The 23074-nt window shown below is 40.4% G+C and overlaps 1 protein-coding gene across 1 annotated transcript in view; it reads right to left on the reverse strand.

The window, feature by feature from the left end:
- sspo (SCO-spondin) overlaps positions 1–22649 on the reverse strand; it is a 97124-nt gene extending 74475 nt beyond the window's left edge. Inside the window, 27 exon segments of the mRNA XM_008294493.1 lie at positions 1068–1240; positions 1354–1447; positions 1843–1992; positions 2632–2741; positions 3854–3981; positions 4085–4287; positions 4577–4711; positions 5045–5301; positions 5384–5478; positions 8653–8863; positions 10581–10842; positions 11559–11724; positions 11820–12038; positions 12201–12373; positions 13653–13788; positions 13883–14024; positions 14122–14374; positions 14987–15143; positions 15687–15812; positions 16148–16233; positions 16407–16565; positions 18487–18589; positions 18784–19007; positions 19193–19363; positions 20349–20431; positions 21455–21664; positions 22597–22649. Coding sequence (XP_008292715.1) covers positions 1068–1240; positions 1354–1447; positions 1843–1992; positions 2632–2741; positions 3854–3981; positions 4085–4287; positions 4577–4711; positions 5045–5301; positions 5384–5478; positions 8653–8863; positions 10581–10842; positions 11559–11724; positions 11820–12038; positions 12201–12373; positions 13653–13788; positions 13883–14024; positions 14122–14374; positions 14987–15143; positions 15687–15812; positions 16148–16233; positions 16407–16565; positions 18487–18589; positions 18784–19007; positions 19193–19363; positions 20349–20431; positions 21455–21664; positions 22597–22649 — 4279 coding nt within the window.
- Between the last annotated feature and the right edge of the window lie 425 nt (positions 22650–23074).

Raw genomic sequence — 23074 nt, forward strand, 5'->3', positions numbered from 1 at the left:
CAGTTAATACGCCAATAGCTCCACTCAGTCGAGCCAATCAAATCGTTTGGTTAGCCTGCATGGCCAGCGCACCACCACAGCTCACTGCTGCTGCCACTCTGCGCTGCCTATACAGCCGAGCAGAGAGGAAGAGACAGTGATGACAGCATGGCTTGCTCCAAAAGAAGGAAGGTTGATGAGGAAAACCGCTGCTTTGAAGATGAGTGCACGGAGAAGTGCATGTTCATCCTTCTGCCAGACAGTTCATAACCAGTGGCCTCATATGCTCTGAAAACGAGGCATTAATTAAAAGTAGCAACGTGGAGCGCCACTACGAGACAAAGCACAGCTCTTTAGAGCAAAGTTATCCCCTGAAGTCCAAGCTGAGGGCACACAAAATAACCGCGCTGCAAGCCCTGTATGACAGATCTATCCGACTCATCACGCACATTTACAGCCCAGCAACGTGCAAACGAAACCTTTTATTGATTGTTCTCTGAGGATGTTGACTTTTTTACTTGAAGTGGAGGGCTTCAGTTCTTCAGGCTGGGATGTCTTTCATTTAAGACATAAAAGGGTTATTCGGCTGTGCTTGCTCTTTTTAAGAATGTTTTTTATTTTGAGGTTTTTGTGTTCTCTAATCTGAAATAAAGACCTCATTTTTTTAATTTATTTTTTGGAACTACTTATATATCTGGTAAAACAGCTAACTGTGCACTCAGTTAAACATATCCTGCACTGAAAATGGACAATAAGTATTGTTGAAACCATGCAGGGGAGATTATCTGGAATTAGGCAATATCAGAACCATGACGACGGGACACTGTACAACTTAAAAATAGGAAAAAAACATATGTGCTCAGTGCCTAACGGAACAACTTTGAACTTCATTCACATATTAACTGAAGTGTTCACACACAACCTTGGTTAGTGTAGTTAAAAACGCTAAATCAGGAAAACTTCTGATCACAAACAAAAGTTTTGTGCCTTCATAATCTTCGAACACAAAAAAAAAATTGGGCAGAAAAAACTGAAGGTAATTGGGATTCACCTGGGTGTGGTGGTACAGCGGAACTGTTCTGGAGAGCAGGTGAATGGGCAGATCTCATCTGAACCATCACCACAGTCATCCTCGTTGTCACACACCCACTGAGAGGGGATGCAGCGTCCCCCTGCACAGGCAAACTCTGATTCCAGACAGGTGAGGGAGGGAGGAGGACAAGCCACACCTTCACACTGCCACATGCCCTCCTTACAGGTGCTGAACACATCAAGGCAAACACATGCACAGAACACAGTTTTAATGGTGACTCTACCTTGATTAATTTCAAGCATAAATTGGTATATAGTTTATAAGCATTCAGCTTGACTGACCAGTTCTGGCAGTGCTGAGCGATGGTAGTTCCAGGTGGAAACATGGAGCCCTCCCACTCACATGGACACTCAGTGGGCACTACACAGCTGTCACCTGTTGAATAGAAGGCATACTGATAATTCTTCTATTATTAAAGATTTGCAAGGCAAAACAAAGTAAAGATCTCGCTTAGGGCAGCATTACAGGGGGAACGTGGTGTAAACAAAATCAAAAGGCTTTCTCTTGAAAGCTGATGCAGTTTCCAAAACAGAAAGGACTTGTATACTACTAAGTCCAGATGTGTTCAGCCTCCAAAAACCCAAAAGCAGCGAGTTTAACTCTGTCTGGACCACATTTTATTCCATTTCATTTGTAGCTTTCAAGTTATCTTTTGTTTAAACAAAATTGTTGAATTCTTAAGTTTGTTTAGGGAAATTATCAATAACTGTCAGAAATGTGGTCTATAGTTAAAGACACAGTCACTTTCCATCGGGTAGGGTGTGTCTTACCATGTTGGACAGTGCCAGCAGGGCAGAAGCAGCCCTCCACACAGGAGAGAGCCCCACACTGGGAATGTGGGCTCTGCTGAACACTGGGACAAGAGAGAGAGCAAGCTGCACCACAGGGGTCATAGACCAGCCCATTCTCACACTGCAGAGCTGCAGGAAGAGACAACTCACTTTAGACAAAGACAGAATGAAGACACACATACTTAACACTGACTCTGTGAGTCAATGGTGTGTGTACAGTTGTCCTCAAATGTATTCATACCCTTCCATTAGAGAAAACGCAAAATTCACAAGTCACTCAAATAACTAGAAACTGAAAAAAGTAATAATACATTTTTAAAAAATTGTTAAATTCTAATTTAGTGAAATATGACATTCCTTTTGAATTGTGGTTGAAAATAATTATTTATAAAACAAAACTGTCCTGAACAAATTAGAGCACGATACCTGTCAACAGGTGCAGAAGTCTGATTGAAGTTACAGAAAACACTTGATTGCAGTGATTGATTCTGATTCTGATTCTGATTCTGAAAGGGTTGTTCAACAAAATATTAGTTCACGGGTCCCATCATGCTTGGTTGCTTGTGTGTGTGTGTGTGTGTGTGTGTGTGTTTTAATATATTACTGTTGAACCACAATTTAAAAGCAATGTCATGATTTTCAGTACATTTTTATTTCTGATTACCTTTGTCAATTTCAGCTTATTTCAGCTTATGTTTTTTTCCTTCTTTAATTGGAGGGTATGAATAAATTGGAGGACTGTATGTGCCATATCAGTCTTTGACATACGGCAGAGCTCCTGGGACCTCCAGCGGATGTAGACCCCTCGTCGGTTGCACTCCTCAGCATAGGTAGCAATGGCTGTACAGACACACTCACAGTCCCCACCTGAGTCACAACTAAAACACAATAACATATTACTCGAAGTACACAATTTCAAGATGAATGATGGTTATAGTTTATTATGAATATGAAAAGATAATTAAGATACTGTAGTCAGGGAAACTATCCTCACATCTTTTTCTACTGAAGATGAACCTGTAGTTGTATGTTTACCTTTAGTAGGAATGTTTAATGCTTTGCTGTTGACAGTTCTGTTACTGCTTGTTTACCAGCAAGTGTGAAAAGATGCAGATAGATGTTTTACACCATAAGGATGGGGAAATACATAATTCTGTCGGCTGATGAGCAGTGTTGCACGGCCGTTGCTGGTGGCAATAACAGACCAATATTAGCACCAATTACAAGTAAACTGTTTATCAGCCCGGCTTATTATTGCATCAATTATTCAGTATTTCTCCATTTATCAGCGTTGCTATTTTTTTAAAGGTTCCCAATAAAATATATTTATTTTAAAATGTGCAGAGTACCAAAATTGCAGCAGCCTCTCTCAATCTGTGGTCGCCACTTTGAGGTGTTGAGCAATGCAATGCCCACAACACTATCTGATTGGTTGATATATCACAAGTAGTAAATTAACAACTCTAAAACATAAATAAAAGAAAAAAAAAATTGTGTTGGAGTTTGTGTTATTCTGAATTTTGAGACCACAATTTTCATTTTTACAGTAAATGTGTACAATTTCCCAAAACATTGGTATCAGTCTCCTTGATCAATAGTAATCTGTATCGGTATTGGTCCTTTAAGAGACCATATCAGTCAACCCCTGCACTCAAAATAGTCTTCAATGACATTAGCGCTCTGGTGAATGTACACAAACGATGTCTATCAGCAGTCAGTTTTACTTCTCATGCAAGTTTTTTTTTCCCATCTATGTTAACAATTTACAATGACCTGAAAATTATTGTGGAGCATTTTTATCCCACCAAACCCTAATTTGAGATGACGGGCTGTCCACAGTAAATGTCTCAAAACGACACACATTTTATATTAACGAGCAATCTTTCAACATAACACAATTTAACATTTAAAATATATTTTGCGAAAAATACTAACATATAACTAGAAAATACTGTTGGGACACCTTGTGTAGATTAATGCAGTCACTCACCCACAAGCATCAAAGACACACCAGTCATAATACTGCTGGAAGGGCACCTCAGGGTGGCACAGCGAGAAAACTTCTTGGGTCAGCACAGTACATCTTTTCCTAGCCCATGTCACTCTGTGGGGGTTCAGCTGAAAAGTGTGAGAACATTATGGGACTTTGAGAGTTCATGTGCTTACAAGACTAAACAGTTCTTCTGCCCGTGTGTGAATGTGTGCATGTCAGTGAACTCACAGCACAGGGGTCTCGGAGGTCCTGGTTTGCCACATCAGGGCAGGAGGGGCTGACCTTCCAGGAGTTTCCAAACAGCTCAGCTGTAGACTCTACGATTCCCTGCCGTGTTGTGAAGTCATTCTCTGTGTCCCCATCAAAGTTACCGCACAAGCCCCCAACCCGACCCCGCAGGTGGGCTGCCATACGCACATATACCCGCATACCTGGAGAGAACATGTGGATTAACAACGTTATTAGTAGTTTGTTAATTAATCTCTATCTACAGCAATATATCATGAAATATTTGTATATTACACAATCAGAACAGGTAAAGGTAAGTGTAGAAATGACAAAACTAAAACGACGATACATTTTTGGCAACAGTTTGCTTTTTTTCCTGATTTTGTCCTAATTTACATCAACAAGAAATAACAGTGTACAAATACATTTACCCTGAGCATTACAGAATAAGAGGTTGCTTAAAAGTTGCAGAATGTGATGCATGTATCCTACCTCCATCCCACAGCAAAGTGACTCCGAGTCGGGAGGACAGGGAGACAAACAGACCGACTCTTTCCAGGGTCAGACCACTGCCACTGTAGGACTTTGGTAATGTAACTGGCATTCCATTCACTGTCACAGCTTTACCTAAATGTCAGAGATAAGACAGTTTGCCTCAAGCATCCCACATAATGTATATATTTTCACCATTTTGCCAAAGTAGGAGCAGAACCCCAAACTCTGGTAGTTAACAGTCATACTAAATATGAATTTTGGTTGAGCCGGGTCTGATAAACACAATTCATTCCTCAAGAGCACACAGGTGTTTAAAATATCCAAGACTATCAGGTTAAAATGTCACAAACATAACCTCTCTGATCTGGCGTTTCACCATTTGTTAACACGTCTGAGGTGCCTATGAATCCTAACTTGAGATCATTCAGGCTCAGCTTCCCTCATTACACCAACCATCTCTCCTACCTCTCAGCAGGTGTATGACGGTGTTTCCCAGGCTGAGAGTGACGGACTTCGTGCAGGTGACCCCAGTGCTTCCGCATGGCACATTTTCTGCTGTGACGCTGAATAAACCACTGGTCTCCCTTGCCAGCACATACTGGCAATCACCCAGGAAGGAGTAGCAGCGGCCATCAAACGTCACATAGTGCGGGTCACCAGTTGCCACACATACGCCGACACAGACGGACTGGCTGCAGTGCCAGCGGCGCTGTTTGCATACACTGCAGGAAAGAATAATTTAGAGTTGAGATAAAATGTTAAAGTTACAGAATATTAATGCAATCACACAACTGCATACATTACCATGTGTTACAGTCTTTAGTGATGGTGTCATTGCTGTAATAAAGTCGACCATTATGATGACAGGGGCACTCGTCTGGCAGAACACAGCGATCACCCTGAAGTAAAACAGAGAAGACATAATAAGTCAAAATTAGGCTGTATGGGTTCATGACCACAAACTAGAGCCAACCAAAGCTATTCAAATAATTAGATTCTGTAAATGATATCTGTGCCTGACACTGCAACAGCACAATTTATGGGTCAAGCATTAAAAATTGATGGCTGCAAGGTGGTTAGCACTGTTGCCTCGCAGAAAGAAGGTCGCCAGTTCACGTCCTGGTGAGGACACCTGGGATCTTCCTGCGTGGAGTTTGCATGTTCTCCACGTGCCGCGTGGGTTCTCCGGCTTCCTCCCACACAGCCCAAAAACATTTTGAGATTGATTGGTGATTCTAAATTGCCCGTAGGCATGAATGATGCATGGTTGTCTATCTCTCAGTGTAGCCCTGTGATAGACTGGCGACCTGTCCAGGGTGTCCCCTGCCTTCGCCCTAAGTCAGCTGGGATAGGCTCCAGACCTCCCGCGACCCTAGTGAGGATTAAGCGGTGTATAGATAATGGATGGATGGATTAAAATTTGACTTGAAGAAAACTGAACAGCAACCTGTCTTTCAACAGAAGTACAATTATTACTGTGGACAATCCACACCCAGAGAATAAAATTACTATAACTAGTTTCACTACTCTCTACAAAAGAAACAGCCCATACTGCATCAAAACTATCACCTGCGTGGGTAGGCACCAACCACCACACCCAACGCCTCAACTTCACTGCACAGGGCACTCCCTCCTCACAAATCTCAGTTTAAGCCCTGGTCATAACACTAAGAATAGTAATGTGTTTTTGTTCACTTAATCTGAAAAATGTAAGCTTCTGCAATGTCTTATCTGTTGTTTCCACACAGAAAGATGAGATAAATTAGATGATTATCAGGCATACAACAATCAACCATAACATTAAAACCACTAATCAAATACGTGTGTGCCATTGCCATCGGGTGGCTGTGCTTGGTTACAAACAATTTTCAGGTAACCTTTAAACATGTCAGGACCCAAGGTTTCCCAGAACAACACTGCAAGGAAACAATACAATCAATGCTGCTCACTTCCCCTGTCAGTGGTTTTAATGTTGTGGCTATGTGGTGATGGTGGTGGAAGTTTTCCTGTGCTTGTAAGCAAACGTACCTGTAGTGTCCAAATGTCAGACAGACAAGGTGAGCAGCTAATGCTATCTAGTGAGAATAGTGGCGCAGTTAGCCGCTATGGAGCTTGATGCGCTTACCTCCGGAGCAGAGTGGAGACTACAACTGACATTCAGTTTTATATTGTGACCAGACGTACCGATTTCCGGGGACAGTCCGCGATTTGAATGACTGTCCCCGAAAATGTCCCCAATTTTGACACTGGATGGGAGGTGAGTGCAGACGTGTCACGAAAAGAGGTTCTTGAATCCTTAAAAATCTTCAGAAAGTCCGTTCATTAACTGTCCCTTTGGCTTCGGACATCAGTTAGTAACTTGAACCAGGACCGTGAGTGGTCGAGCGAGAGTGAGAGAGTTGCGCATGCGTCTGCTGCCGAGGTAGCCGGAAGTGTGCCTTATAGGTTTTAACAGCATAACAAATAATAAACCAGAAAAGCCCTCAGAGAGCGCAGAGCTCCACCAAGCAGCTCATTTCCACCATGTTGTGATTTCCACTCAATGTTAAAGTCCTGCATTCATTTTATCCACACTATTTGATTCATGGATAATCAAAACACATCTTTAGCATTTGAATTAGCATTGATATCATTAATAACAAGCTGACCGAGTGATGAACAGCCGTTCTGTACGCTCTTAATATTTTATATACTTATGTTATTTCTGTAGTTACTTACTGGCTTTTAAGCTGTTACCTAACTATGCTAGATTGGCTTAACTACAGCGATGTTATTGCTAACATAAACACACAGGAAGTAACTTAAGCTAGGTTAGCACTACTTTAGCAACGTAAATGAAAAGCATGAAGCACGCCTCACTTGTCATGACACATGGCAAAGAGAGTTAAAGTGAAACAGGAGACATGTTGAGTCTTTGTTTATGTCACAACGTGGTTCTGAATTTATCTGTCAGTAGCTCCGCTCAGCCCACTGCTGTCATGTAGCCTGGCTGTAGCTCACTGCTGTACTACTGAGAAGACAGCGGTGAGGACTGAATGGAGTCAGAGCTCCATCTAGTGGACAAACGGCGCAACGACAGCATTCTGTGTGACTGTGTCGCTTAACAGCTTTTAATGAATGAATGACTGAAAATGAAAAATACTTTATTCATCCCAGAAGGGAAATGCAATAATATATTATAATAATAATAATAATTTTACTGTTTTATGAGAAAATAATAAACAGACGGTAAGCCAGAACATCACCAGAATGTATCCATCTGTTCATTGTGCCATTATCAACATTTCCCGAAAATTTATGAAATTTGTTTTACAACTTCTCTTCCGATTAAAGAAGGAAAAAACAGCTCTCACTAAAATAAGTTGAAATTGACAACGGTAATAGTAAATAAAAATATATTGAAAATCATGACATTTCTTTTGAATTGTGGTTCAACAGAAACAAACAAACAAAAATAAAACAAGTAAACATGCAAGTAAACATGCAAGTAAGCTAATATTTTGTTGAGCAACGCTTTGCGGCAATCACTGCAATTATTCTTTTCAACCATAATTCAAAAGCAATGTCTTATCTCACTTAATTATAATTAAGCAAATTTTTTGTTTGTTATCACTTTTTTCAGTTCTAGTAATTTGAGTGACTATTGTGAATTTTGCCTTTTCTTTAGTGGAAGGGTATGAATACATTTGAGGACAACTATATATATATATATATATATATATATATATATATATATATATATAGTGCTTAACAAATTAAATAGGTGATCTATTAAAATTGCAAAGCCGTGTGTGTGTGTGTGTGTGTGTATTTAGACATGTGACACCTCTTGTGTCACTATTTTGTTAATAATGGCTGCAGTGTATTTAGCTTTACAATGGGCATAGGCTCCAGGCCCCCCGCGACCCTAGTGAGGATAAAGTGGTGTATAGATAATGGATGGATGGATGGATGGATGGGCAGGTACTGGTATTGCTTACATTCTTGTGTGTTTTTTGTGCTGTGACAAAGGCCTGTATTCTCAAAACCTCTCAGGTATCCATTCAGAAAACAGGATTTGAGTGTTCACCTACTAGTAAGACCGTTCCCTGAGGACAGACGCAGCCAGACAGCGGCTCCCTGCAGCTCCGTTGTGTGACACTGGTCCCCTGCTGTTGGCCGGGAGGGTCCAGGCTGGAGCAGGTAAGGAGGCAGGAGCGTGGAGAGTAGACCAGAGACCCAGGGCACTGGTTCACCTCTTCACAGCGCTCCTGAGTGCAGTTAAAGAGCCCCTGCTCGCACACACTGAAGGGAAGAGAAGAGGGAGTTATTCAGTGCTCACCTCTACTGAAAGACAATCATTTTAAATGTATCGTTGCGAGTAGAAAAAGGCTGTTAAAAGTTATTTAAAGCTTGCATTAAATGAGATTCGGCAAAACATGTGTGCAAACATCACCTTCCTGGGGGACAGATAATAAAATCTGCCAAGTGTAAGTTGTCCCAGAAGTTATAGAAATCTAGTTTAGTGTGCAAATGTGCCCTTTAGCACACATTAATCAAACATTAAATCTCTATTTTATTATGCATCAATAAATGTTCCCTTTATTATAACTAAATTCTAAACAGTGGTTGTAATATGTTTAATAATTAGCAAAATGTCCTGCTTCCTCATAGCAAGTAATTAGGTCAATAAGCAGGTAGATATCAGCAGCACAAACAAAGTGAGTCACATACTAAAGGGACAGTGCACAAACATGTACACATACAATAAAAACAGAGAGAAACAATTAACCAATAACTTTTTTAGTCGTACTATCACTGCTATGCCTCGGTCAATACTTTAACCCATCGAGTGACGATTATGTAGTGAAGAAATGCAATGAAATCAACCTATCCTGTGTTACGAAGCAGGAACATAGAGTGATTTCATCAGAGCTCTTGCACCACCAGGGACTCACTTGGGATCACATACTCTTATATACATGTGTAGTTTGCACATTTAGTCATTCAAACACACATTTTACAAGCTGGGGTTCAGCTTTGACTTTGGTGCTGCTTTGTGTAGAGTAGAATAGTTATGCATGTACAGCTTACCCTCATGTAAACACAAAGTCTGACATGTCCAGATTCTACACACAGTTACTCAACATCACCAACCTCCCCATGTTAACAAAGTCATGCAAAGAAAAAAAAATCCCAAAATCAACAACAAAGAAGTACGAACTCTGTCAAGGTGACCTCTGACCCTCTGTACTGTAGTTCAAGACAAACAGTAGCAGATCAGTTTGTGCTTTGCATGCTATACTGCTTTAATAAAACAGTATATTCTACAGATTTCAGACTTTAAACAGTACTTGTAGTCATCCTATAGGATCAAAGCTCATTCAACACACAGTAAACTTTGCCAACGCTGTATTGCAGCTGAATGAAAGCTGCATTCATAGTGACAATGAAGAAAATCTGCTTACTTCATCTGATTCTTTATCTTAACTACAACATGATAAAAGTTGCACACAGCGAGCCGTAAAAGAGAAAGGGCTGTTTTTATGATGTGCTGTTAAAACATCTGCACAACTGGGTCACAAAGAGACTGTACTGAAATAACCTCTGTCACTTTGTCTCCCTTCTGACAAGTTTAGTATGTCAAGGTAAATACGTCTTTACAGTGATGTTAATATTTCACAGGAGTAAAATGCTGCTACCAAGGGTCAGTGAAAGTATTGACTTTTTAAGAGGAAACATCCTGAGACGGCTCTTTCAAAAACAAATTTCCATCAAGCTGTGATCCAAAAAATATCTCATATTGCAGATTTATCTCTTAAAAACTCCCAAACCAGAACTCCCCACTCGTTTCCAGAATATAAAAACATTACACAGACATGCTAACAAGGTAAAAATCAAATAGTTAAAGTGTGTCGTGAAACTGTAGCTGCAGAAAGGCGAATATTTTAGCCAGGGAGTACCAAAAAACAAAAATACAAAGTTCTGCTCATAGTTTCTGAAAGTCTTTTCTACTACATACCAGGTGTTGCAGCCATTTTGAACTACAGCCCCGGCTGAATACATCTTATCTCCTTGCACACAGGGGCACAAAGTGATGGGCACACACTGGCCCTGGTGGTCCTGTACAAGTCCTGGTGGGCACTGGCACCCTGGAACACACATTCTGTGGCCTATTCCACCGCCACTGTCGTCACAGCTCCAGCCCTGTCGCAGGTCTGAGCAGGAGCCACCGCAGGGCCGACCACACTCATGGTACACCTGACCCCCCGAACACTGGACCGCTGAGGAGAAAGGAAGGAAGAGGTTTCAGTTTGGGCTTTCAAAGAGGACCAGGTTAGTACAAACACCTTTGTAGCTTGAAAGCTAAGGAATAAGAACATGTGCCTTTAAGCATGAGCATCAAATCCAAATGCAGCAACAAATTATTGGTGTTAAGATAAGATAAGATAAGATAAGATAAGACATGCCTTTATTTATCTCACAGTGGAGATATTCACATTGTTGTCAGCAGCTTTACACATAAAGATACACACATACTCGACAGAAAAAATGTACATATAAATATAAGTATAAGAAATAGTGCAACAAGTATAAAAGTACACATAAAAGGAGAACAGTGCATACGGGATATGAGAATGGGCTTCTGAATGGGGGTACATATAATATATATATATATGATAAGGAATAAATATATAATAATAATAATAATAAGCAGTCAGGGTCAATGTTAAACTGTTGCTCTTTTTAGGATTTCGTCGAGAAGACTTGAATGTTCCTTTGGTCTAATCCAAGTCTTGTCAGACATCACAGTTGGGTCTGTTTTTTTTTTATTAATTTTTTTTATCTGACTTTATCTAATGACAACCCACCAAAATAAATTATCAAATTCATGAGACAGAGACTATCTTGGAGTCTATAACCTTGAATCCATTGAAAAAGACAAGTACTGTTCATAGATGCCTTTAAATGCCACTGAACCAATGGCGTTCCCACTCACGGCAGAAGGTGTGGTTGCGCCAGTGGACCTTAACACCCTCCTGAGCACAGTGTCGGGCGTAAGCAGTGAGGACGGTGCAGTGGCAGGTCCTCTGTGGAACACAGCCACAAATCTCTGACAGACAGAGACGGAAATAGGGCTCCCTCTCCACCATGTCATGGCACGCCTATAGGATCAGAGAGGGACGTGCAGGTGTGAATAAAAGAGAGGCACAAACATGAACTCACTCCTGAGACATTATGTGATGTTCCATACACTGACCTGAAAGACTGGGCCGTGTATGATGGCGCACACCGTCTCTGCGTAGTGTCTCCTCTGGGTGTACGTGGAGCAGGGGTCTGGTGGAGCTCCTCCAGGCAGAGTGCAGCGCTCTGTTGTGAATTTCCCTGCAAAGGATGACACACTGTTCTCCACGTCTCCCTCTGGAGTGGTAAAGTCGTCGTGCTGGTTCCATGTCAGTGTCCCACACAGGCCGCGCACCTTGAATGCACCGCACACAATGTTATGCTTTGGGTTTGCATAATGATTGTTATTTTAGAATCTAAGACGGTGTATCTTATACTGCAATCACTTTGGGAACAAAAATTGAAAACCGATTGTTACACTTCGAGGTGAAATGACAGAAGCAGATGTTAAGGTCACCTTCTTTGCAAAGCCAGGCTGCAGGGTGATGAAGGCCAAGGGTCCATCTAGGTACCAGAGTAGTTGGGCTCCAAAAGTCTGGATGAGGAGAAATAAGGAGGAGGCTCTCCGCACAACCAGGTCCCCTGACACCACAGGCAGCGCCTCCCTCTGGCCATTCAACGTCACTGTACCTGGAGGTAACAATACCCAATGTGGCCAATCAGAGTGCAGTCACCTCATTCAAAATGAAGAATTTTGGATGAGGTTTCCTGAAAAGGAAGCCACCATGGATTTAAACCTGCATTTCATTCTAAGGGCTTGTAGGGGGCGACTCCTCTGGTTTCCAATTGTATAGAAGTCGATGGCAAAATGACCTTACTTCTCCCTTGGTTTGTTAGTTCATAGAACCTTTTCCTAATAAGTTTATGGTCTTCACATCTCCTTCAACACAGCATGATGTTCATTTTGTAAGTTACGGTTCCATTTCGAGGAAAGTGTTTTAAGGTGGAGCTTCAGAATTGAAAGGTCACTACTGTATCAGCAGGCTTGAATTCTCAGTCCACACCACCCCTCGCTCCTTACATTTGGTTTAAAAAAAAGCAAGATGGCAACGGCCAGATTCCAAACACAAGGCTTCAGAACAGTAGTCTACAAACCAATTGGTGACATCACAAAAACAGCAAGATCCTTTTTTTTATGCTATACATTTACCCCCCGATTAAGTCTAAAGCAGCATTCATTGTTTACTTATTTTCTCCACCGTTTGAGGACAGTGCAAGAAACTGAAAACATATCATCCTCATAATATCAGCTTTTGAAGTTGTTGGTCACCAAAGAGTTGTCTAGTTACACTAACATTAAAAAAACAAAAAAACAATCAACTAAACTACAGAAGTGCAAAAAAAGAAAAACAAATCAGTTTCACACTATAATATGAAAAACACATTTTTTCATGCTATAACAATATATTTCATGTTACTGGAGACCAAAAAACCTATCATGGAATAACAATGAACTCTTATTGTTAAAATTCAATAACACATCTGAGAATGGATACATTTAAGATAATTTGTTATTGACAGAATTTGGTTAAATTCTACTTTAATTTTTTCTTTGCTCACCTTGAGATGTGGTGAGGGTCGACTGTTATGTATATAAATGATCAGTTGTATCAGAAAACGTTTACTGTTATAGTGTGATAAGTTTGTATGTCGTAAGAACATGAAAATATCTTGTTATAACACGAAAGGCATCCTTCACGTTATAGTGTGATACTGATCTGTTTTTCTTTTTTCTGTGTGTGGCTGCAATATGCTTCAATAGAAAACAGCAAGGCTGGAGGACCTACAATTAAAATGATGAGGCAAAAGATACTTAAAAGCTCCAACTATCTGGGGGGAACAACAGACTAGGGTGGTCTTCTGTAGGTAAGTCAACGAAACTGTGGAACTTTTAAACTATCTAACTCACCAGTGTCTGTGATGGTGACTGTGGTGTGGAGTGCTGTGACTGACATCTCCCTCACACAGCCCAGCCCTCCTCCTCCTGCTCCTGCTGTACACTCTCCACAGCGTACACTCACCACCAGCTTCCTGTCAACAAAGTCCTGAACACACACAGAGCGTAAGGACAAAGCTGCTGCCACACACACACAAAGACACCTCATAGTACATCGAACTGCGGTTGAATTTTTGTCTCACCTCCACGGCAATGAAGGGACAGTCTCCTCCCTGAAGTGAGTATCTCTTTTTGTCAAATGTGGTCACCTGCAGAGCCCCCATCAGGGTGCACTGGGCTGCACATTTCTCCCCAGTGCACTGCCACTGACCTGCTCTGCACACACTGGAAGGGTGAAGAGGGAAAAAATAAAGAAGACAAATGAGTAAAAGGGGACTTAGATGAAGGAGAGACACAGGGAACACATACATTTCCTACTTACCAAGTGTTGCATCTCTGCTGTATCCTTTCCTCTGGCTGGTAGGTGCGTCTGCGATGGAAACACGGACAGTCGTCTCTTTTCAGACAGAGTCCCTGGTGAAGGTAGAGATCTGGAGGACACTCACAGCCCCCCACGCACTCCTCCCTGCACTGGCCCATGGCTGCAGCAGGCCCGGGGGGCTGTGGAGAAGTACAGCTGGGCGGACAAGAGGACACGCAATCTGAGAACACCTGACCTCTAGGACAGACACGACCTGGAAGGATACAGAGGTAAAGGTCATTACTGGTAGTTTTGAGGACTTTAGCACATGTTTAGTAATTATTTTCTCTTAAAGGAGATTATGTTGCTTATAGTTCATATCATTAGGTTATGGGAGTCAGCACATTGCACTGACAGATTTGCTTTTGTTTCTGTTTGCAGACTGCTTTAGAACTGTGGAAGAAGTGCTGCGTGGTGAAACTGTGACCTCAGATCTAGTATACTGAAAGTGAGACACGAATTTATCCAAAAGGAGTTGTCCAAGCCGTCACTGCTCTCAAATATTTTACCAAACAATGAAAATGCATATAAAAATCTACAGGAAATAGTGGAACACACATAATGCATCTGTTAACTGCCCATTCTAGTCTAACCGTTAGCTTATGGTGGTGTGTATTCGCCGATGTTAACAAGTTTTAAATAGACGTGTAAATGACTTTACGATACAGCATGACAGTTTTTTATTTGTGCTGCCGTGACGCTATATTCAAGCATTTACCCCAGATTTGTGATTTGGTTGCCACAGAGGCCTCATTTAAACCCAAAATAAGAGAACAGTTTGTAAAAATGTCATGTGCAAGTGAGATGCCAAACTGCATTTCTTTACCGCATAAGGTGGCTGTCCTCCACATTATGATGATGTGTTGCTGGGCGCACTCTCGGGCGTAGCTGGCCAAGGTGTCGCACACTGCACCCTTCCTCTCTTTGTGTGGCAGGCTACAGTACAGGTACAGACAGGTGTCTATGTAGGCTGCTGGGTCCAGCTGGGAAACACAAGCAATTATTAAAGTTATTTAAGAGTAAACTTGTGTCATTTACACAAAAATGATTGTCTGTCTTGTACCAGCTTTTACCCCCGTATGCCACCATACATATTGTATAGGATACTAGCGGCAGTAGTGACTTTAATCATCAGTACTTCACAGTGTTGCTTATTTGGGGTTGTAAGTGTAACATTATGTTAAAAATGAGTTCAAATGTATTTCTCGCTAATGTTATACCTGCTCAACTGATACAAATATTTAACTCTCTGTGTGACACTGATGTTCATCTGCTATTCAGTGTCTTCCAGGAAGCCATGTTAAGTCGTTAGTCTTTAAGACTCACATCAGTGTCGCCCTTTTTTTGTAACTCTCGCAGTAGGTAAGGCTACTAAATGTTTTACTAAGAGAAGCTCATTGCAGGCTTGACTTCCAACGAAATTATACTAAAACATTTCTTTGTGTCCAAATGTCCCAAAGGACAGCCGTCCAGTGAGCAACAAGGACAGTGATAAGCCACTGTGATAAGTATCAGGAGTTTCTGACCCGGAGGTGGCAGTGTGTGAAGGGGTTTTCCAGAAGTCGATGACACACTGATTCTGCCTGTCTGCGAAGAGCAGGGTCTCCTGAGACATCACAGCTGTGACCGAGCTCTGCAGCATCACTGCAGCCCTGAGGGAAGCAAAGAACACAGACAGGCTCAGTTACCAAGGCTGCATTTTATAAACACACCTTATCATTTATTTTGAATACAGCAGGAGGGTTTACACAACTCTATAGTCATAGAAACAAATACTGAAACCATTCATCTTTACACTCAGATGTATTTTTGCTTTAGTTTTTATTGTTGGCAGCTGAATGTTTGGATTATGTTGAAAAGCATCACAGTCATTTGACTGCTTTCAATGTGAATTGATAGAGCACAAATTTGAAGCATCTCATTAAGAACAATACCAGTGGTAACAATAAGCTGTGTTGCAAAAAGTGAAAATCATGCAGTGCAATACTTCGCTGTGCTGGTCCGGTACTTTCCACGAGTTGCCAAAGCTGGCAGCATACTGGGACACAGTTCCACTCATTGTGGTGAAATCATCTGGCAGCCAGACACAAAGAGGTTACCAATGCAAACATGGGAAACTTCTAAAACTTTAAAGAGTTAGGGTCAGGGAAGTGTATCAAGAGACTGTGAAGATTGGAGACAGTAAATTAAAGGGTACACGACGACATCAAGATTCTGAGTGTGTCCTGTGTGGGTGTGTCCCTCACCATCAGCGTTATTGTTGTAGACTCCACAGAGCCCTCTAGTGGCTGCCAGGTGCTCGGCGGTTACTGTCAAGTACACTGTGTTACCCAGATCAAACTTCACTCTTACCCCCAGGCCGCTCTCCACAAACACAAAATCCCCCAGCCAGTGGACACTCACTCCTGCAAAGAAGGAGAAGAAAAACTCGTAAAATACACTAAAAGCTGTACTGCCAATTAGACTTTTTCCTTGTAGAAACCTCTGTGGCTGAAAAATGAAGCCAAAGTTACATTGCCCAAACTGCAGTTCCTTGAAGGACCACTTGAGGCTTGCTCCAAAAGTGAATCAGTCCACATATACCCACATGTTAAAATGTCTAGCTTTACAACAGAAATTAACATGTTTACAACCAGCCACAAAAAAATGGTTTTAGTTTCTATTGCTAATTTTCCTGTTTAGGACGACTGCGCAAGGGGAGAATTTTTATATAACTCACTCATTTGAATTGTATTAAGACTTAAAGTTGTGCCTAATTAAGGGCATGGCCACTTTAAGTTAAAAGGTGGGTGCCAACAGTCATAATAATAATAATAATAAACTTTATTTATATAACACTTTTTTAAAACAGGGTTGCAAAGTGCTGTACAGATTCAAAGAGAAGTGTACGAAAAACAACATTAAACAACATTAAAAGAAGTAAAAGGCAAAAAAATACATAAATAAATAAATAAAAAATGGTGAAGGTGAAACACATAAAGCATGAAAGACAATAAAACAATATAAAAATATGTAAGAAAAATAAAATCCAGTAAAAGAAGACAGTTAAAAGACAATAAAGGAAGGAATAAAACAGTTAGAAGATCAAATGTACTGCCCTTAATGCTGCCATCAAACGGAGTAAAAGTCCACTCATAAAACAACTCCTGTAAAAGCACATCTGTAAAAATGTGTTTTTAAAAGAGTTTTAAAGGAGGATGAAGTGCTTGCAGATCTGATCTCCTCAGGGAGACTGTTCCAGAGGATGGGGGCTCTTACAGGAAAGGCCCGGTCACCTTTGGTCCTCAGCCTCGACTGTGGGACGGTGAGCAGAGCCTTGGCTGAGGACCACAGGCAATGACCGGGCACATATGGGGTGAGGAGATCAGAAATGTATTGAGGTGCCAGTCCAGAGCGTGCTTTATAGGTTAACAATAAAATCTTAAAATCTATTCTAAAATTAATTGGAAGCCAATGAAGGGAAGCTACAACAAGAGTAATGTGATCTCTCTTTTTGGATTTGGTGAGGAGTCGAGCTGCTGCGTTTTGGACCAGCTGTAGTTTGTGAAGACTCTGCTGGTTAAGAACAGTGTACAGAGAGTTAGTCGTCTAAATGAGATGAGATAAAAGCATGACTAACAATTTCTAAATTATATCTGGATAAATGGCCCATCGCTGTTCGCATCTCTTAAGCTTCATTCATGTCTGTGCTCATTGTTGGATTAGGAGGAGTCAGGTTCGGCCAAAACGGTGAGAGTTGGAGCCACCACATTGAACCTATAGGTGACATCATGATGGTTTTATTGATCTCTATATACAGTTTATGGAACGCTTGAATGGCTAAAGCTTGAGTCAAAATTAGGCTTTGGCTAATTCAGGTACACGTACATTTAATGGGATGATGTTTAATGTACATCATCCCATGTAAGATAAATACATTAAAAGTAATAATAAAAAACTTTTAAATGTGTTGTTTGTGTTGTTTCTGACCAGATAATTTGGGAGATATTGGGGGGAAATAGTTATTTATAACAGAAAATACTGCATGTACACATACACAAAACAATATTTTTTTTTGATAAACTTAAAATAGGAAATCCCATCTTACACTTGAAACTGAGTAGAAATTTGTTAAGAAGTAAAATTTTCTTTACATTTTTCTTTCTTTTTTTTCTTTCCTTTTTTTTTTTTACATTTAATTCAGTTGGATAAGAATAGATACCAGATGTGTCATGAGAGTGGTGAGATTTTCTCTGACTTTAACCTACTCTCATCTTGCCTGGTTAATAATATCAAACTGGAGAAGAAACTCAGCAACAGCTTTATTAAAGGCTCAGAATAGTTTACCATTTTGAAAAAGGGGCTCTCCATTTGGAACAGGGAGGTTGTTCAGGGTTAAGTTCCTGTGATGAACTGAAACCAAATCCAGTCCCAGCATCATCCTCAGTGCCTGAAAGCAGAAGGCCACGGATACATTAACACACACATACAGAACAACTGTACAAAGTTATAGGCAAACATTTCCATCACCACTGTTATTATTGCACAATAGCATATCCTACGCAGCGTCACGGGGCAAAGTGTGTTTCTATTACAACCATTGTTTATTTACTGCTACATTAAGGCCAAGGGCGGAAACGCTACCTTGCTGCAGTCTCCTCTACCATCACAGACTGTGCTGATGTAGACGGCCCAGGTGCCGTCAGTAGATGAAGCCAGCAGGTAAGTGCAGCTGCCCTGGAAGTGGAAGTGCTTCCTGTCAAAAGTGCGGTAGTGGGCTCCACCCCAGGACATGCAGGTAGCCGAGCCCTGAGGGACCCTGGCACTGGCCAGCAGACCACTACGCACCAGAGGCGAGGACTGGGAGTCTGGGGAGGAGAGGGAGTGGTCATGTGGGTAAAACATCCCTGATGTGAGCACAGTTTGTGAGCATCTGAGGGCAATATTACTAAAACAGACTAATACATGGACTTTAGGGAAAAATGGAAATATGTTTGGTGTAGGTCATAAATTAATACTTGAAAACAGGTAATGCTATGATGTGTTCTCTAACCTGGAAGGAGAGTGTAGGTGCAAGACAGGCAGGTCTGGTCAGAGGCATTCCTCCAGCTCAGCCCCCACAGAGTGCTGCAGCACTGCTCCATGGGCATCAGTGAGGAGTTATGAACTCCAGGGAAATCCTCACAGCTCCACGTAGAGAAGCACTGACCACGGACACCTACACCTGAAGGCAGAGGACAGAGAAACTGGCAACTTTTAAAATGAGAAGAAAATGGCTGCAAAGAGAAAAATCCAAAAAACTACAGAAACAGTGAGAGGTGTGTTTTATAGGGGTGGCCAGGCTGAGACTATTACTCACATCAGGGTGGCATCATGCCTCTCTCTCTTTTTTTTTCTTTTCTTTTTTTTAAATCAAATCGGTCATTGTTTTGGTCATTTTTTTTTTTTTATTATCATTTATTCATTTAGGCAAGACTGAAAAATAGAAGCATGTTAGAACTCTTATACAGTACAATTAGCTTTTTATGTGAACCACAGTTAAACAAAAATCTGATTGGTGCAGTTATGCTTTTTTAATTGTTGATAAAACTCTTAGGATATCTACAATTAAAAATGACATTAGATAAGTAGGCTACATATAAAGTACTTATGTCAAAAGAGTCTTGTTCTGCTCAGGAGATCCACTTATTTAAGACATTCAGACTTTAGTTTATTTCTTTTTGCAGCAGGTTCTGGATCAGTCTTGTGTTTTTCAGTTTGTTTCATCTTCACAGTCTAAAGAGTTTGTACACAAGCTTTAAATAAAACCGCAGTTAAACCCAAATCATACACACTTGAACTAATAAAAACAGATGCAATTTTTATACTGTCTACATGCTCTTTAATGATAATAATCCAAAATCTGTGAATTGCAACAAAATCGGTGTAAACATTTTCTGGTTGGTCCGAGTTACTCGGTTCTGTGTGGTTGAATGTGTTAAAATGCATCCGTATGGGAACAACAATTGAGAGAAATGGTCCCACAATTTCATAAGCAAAATTGTAGTTATTGGATGTAACTCCAGTTCTCTGAGTGTGTGTGTAGACCTCTAATGGGATTCCCAGTTGGTTTTGTGGGGGGGCACAGACTTTAGTAGGTCGTGGCCACCCCTGGCCTCCCCACCTGACTGTCCCTGCATTGAACTGACTCACTGGTCTGTTGACCTCACCCTCAGAGCAGTGTGGTCCTCCCCAGCCTTCACAGCACGCTCTCACTGTCTTGTTCACCGTCTGGCTCTCCATCTCTGGGGGTCTGAGATAGACAGACATCAGGAAACAAGGCAGTACATTTAGAATGTTGTATGCGTCTTTCAACTGCCACACCGGTCTCTGTAAAGTAAGGGGGTTCCCTTCATATTAACATGTAATCGATGTTTGATTAGACAAGATTTACTCCATTTAAATCTACTTCAGCAACACTGGTAGGATTACCAAACTCCACTACGTGTGAATTTTGCCAACGGTAATCCTATTTGACTTGTCTCAGAAAAGTAGATTTTTTTCACTCATTTTGTGAATTTAAAAAAACTTGTCTGTGAGTTTCAGGACCCAAACTCACACAACAGCTTCTCCCTTATGTTTACAATGTTTATATTTATATATTTTGCACTTTCTTATTCGTGTTTATTACTTTCTTATTTGTGCTTATAAGTCTATTTGTGCCATTTTTCTTCTTTTTGCTGGAAGCCGAGACTTCCAACTGCAATTTCGTTATGTGTATGTAACGTATAATGACAATAAAACTGATTCTGATTCTGATTAATGAAAGTTAATTGGTTTGGAAATAATTTATTATATTTAATGTGGTGACCACATTTGACATTGTTTTAAAGTCCTTCTTCTGGTGTTAAACAAGCCCCTAAAACTCAGTGTCCTCCATTAGACACATACTTAGATGTTTTTCCATGAAAATAATCCTTTTTGTCTTTAAATAGCTTGGATGAAAATCTATGCTGTTGCTTCGATTAGAATTTCTGGATCAATGAAGTCTCCACCTATCTCTGCATCCACCCCTGTCCAGTCGCTGCAGTTTAAGCACACCAGCTCATCTATTACTCTATTCAAACTCAGTAGAACTACACAATGACAAGTAATATTGGAGTAATTCAGCCATGCATGTGGAACTGGAAGAACAATAATAATGCGGACAGTTCACACAAGTTGACATGATTAGTTTTGTTGGGTTTGTTGCGTATAAAATTCTGGCTGCTTAAGAAAACCCCATAAATGGCTGTGTCAGACATATCAGCAGCCAGTTACTGAACATTTCACTTACTTGTACAAGAAACAGGATGCCTTGGGCCCCTGCTGTTTGTAGTAAATGGCAATGCCATCATCACCTCCATGCTTGATCCGCATCCTGTCCACATCCAGCCTCCAACCTTGGGTGTTGTACTGATACACTTCAGAACAGCTCACTTCTAACTGTAGACGTGGGGACAGGACTCGCTCCACTCGCTCCTCCACCGTGCGTTCACACCAGTGTCTGGAACTTGACACAAAGATGTGATTTAATGATAATAATTTGGTGCACAATAGAACATGCATTTAGTTTCTTCTTGGTCCTGAATTTCAGTATAAAAAAGTTTATAAAAAACGGCTTGAACACAACATGTTTAAATCACCACACAGCAACCTGAAGGTTTAGAGTACGCCTGAGGGTGTCACATGACTGGAAACTTTTATCAGTTCCATGACAATTTTAAGTTACGTTATTAAATCATGTGTTTTTAGAGCAGAGAATTCCCTATAGATTTCATTAATGTTTATTACATTTTATGTACTAAAAAATTATGAATTGGGAAACGGCAGAAAATTGAGGTAGATTAAGTGTATAGTTGTAGTTTTAGTGAATACAAAATATTCTATCATTGATTTGAAAAACTACCACATAAAGACATAAATATTTTGACTTCAGTCGCTTATTAAACTATATGTTAATTTCACAGTGTATTATAATATAATATAATATAATATAATATAATATAATATAATATAATTAAAATTTATATAGCATATAACTGATATAAAAGTCCCGGACTGAGGAAATCAGAGCAAATCTGAATAGAAGCGTATAGAAAATATATTTTTAATAATTGCTTTAGAATAAAATAACAGGATATTGTCATCACACTGCCTTGGCTTTAAATTCAAATATTTACAGTAACTATATTTCTAATGAAAGAAATAGGAAAGAGTTTGTCAGCGGGTAAGTGAAATAAAAAATCACTGGAAAAGCAATATTTCAATATGAATTTTCATGTATGACTTCAACCAGCGTTATGGATTAAACTACAGTGTATTCAGACACATGAATAATTCTCATGACTTTTTGTTATCATGTTATGTGTTTCCCACTTTAGTGACTGTACGGTCTGCAAAATGTGCTCAACCCTGCTTTGATCCAGTCTTACTCACCTCATTCCCATCACCGTCTGCAGACCAAGCAGAGTCAGTAATAGTGTCTCCATCACTCTCTCACTTGTATTTGTGTTCAAATTGCCTGTTAAAAGACAAGCAACTTATTTTATGTTTAGTTTTTTTATCATGTGAATTTAACAAAATAGCATCAATTGTAACTAAACGTATTTGGCTTTGGAGGAAATGTAATAAAAGTGAGACAGGTTAACAATCTAAAACAAGATTAATTCAAATGTATTATGATTATGTGGGATTAAATCGACTTATAATAAATTCTTACATTTATATAATATTAATCTTACCTGCCTGCTGTTAACAAAAGGTGCACTTACCTCTGCTTTGACAAAAAACAAAACTCCGTGCTGTTTTGGAGTTTATTTTCCCTTCTTTCTGTCCTGACTGTTTTCCTTTCTGTTTGTTCCAGCAGTATGTAATACGGTCCTCAAAGAAGTGATACTTTACTTATGGAGCCGGT

The sequence above is a fragment of the Stegastes partitus genome, unplaced genomic scaffold (assembly GCF_000690725.1).
Source record: "Stegastes partitus isolate 25-593 unplaced genomic scaffold, Stegastes_partitus-1.0.2 Scaffold967, whole genome shotgun sequence".
Taxonomy (NCBI): domain Eukaryota; kingdom Metazoa; phylum Chordata; class Actinopteri; family Pomacentridae; genus Stegastes; species Stegastes partitus.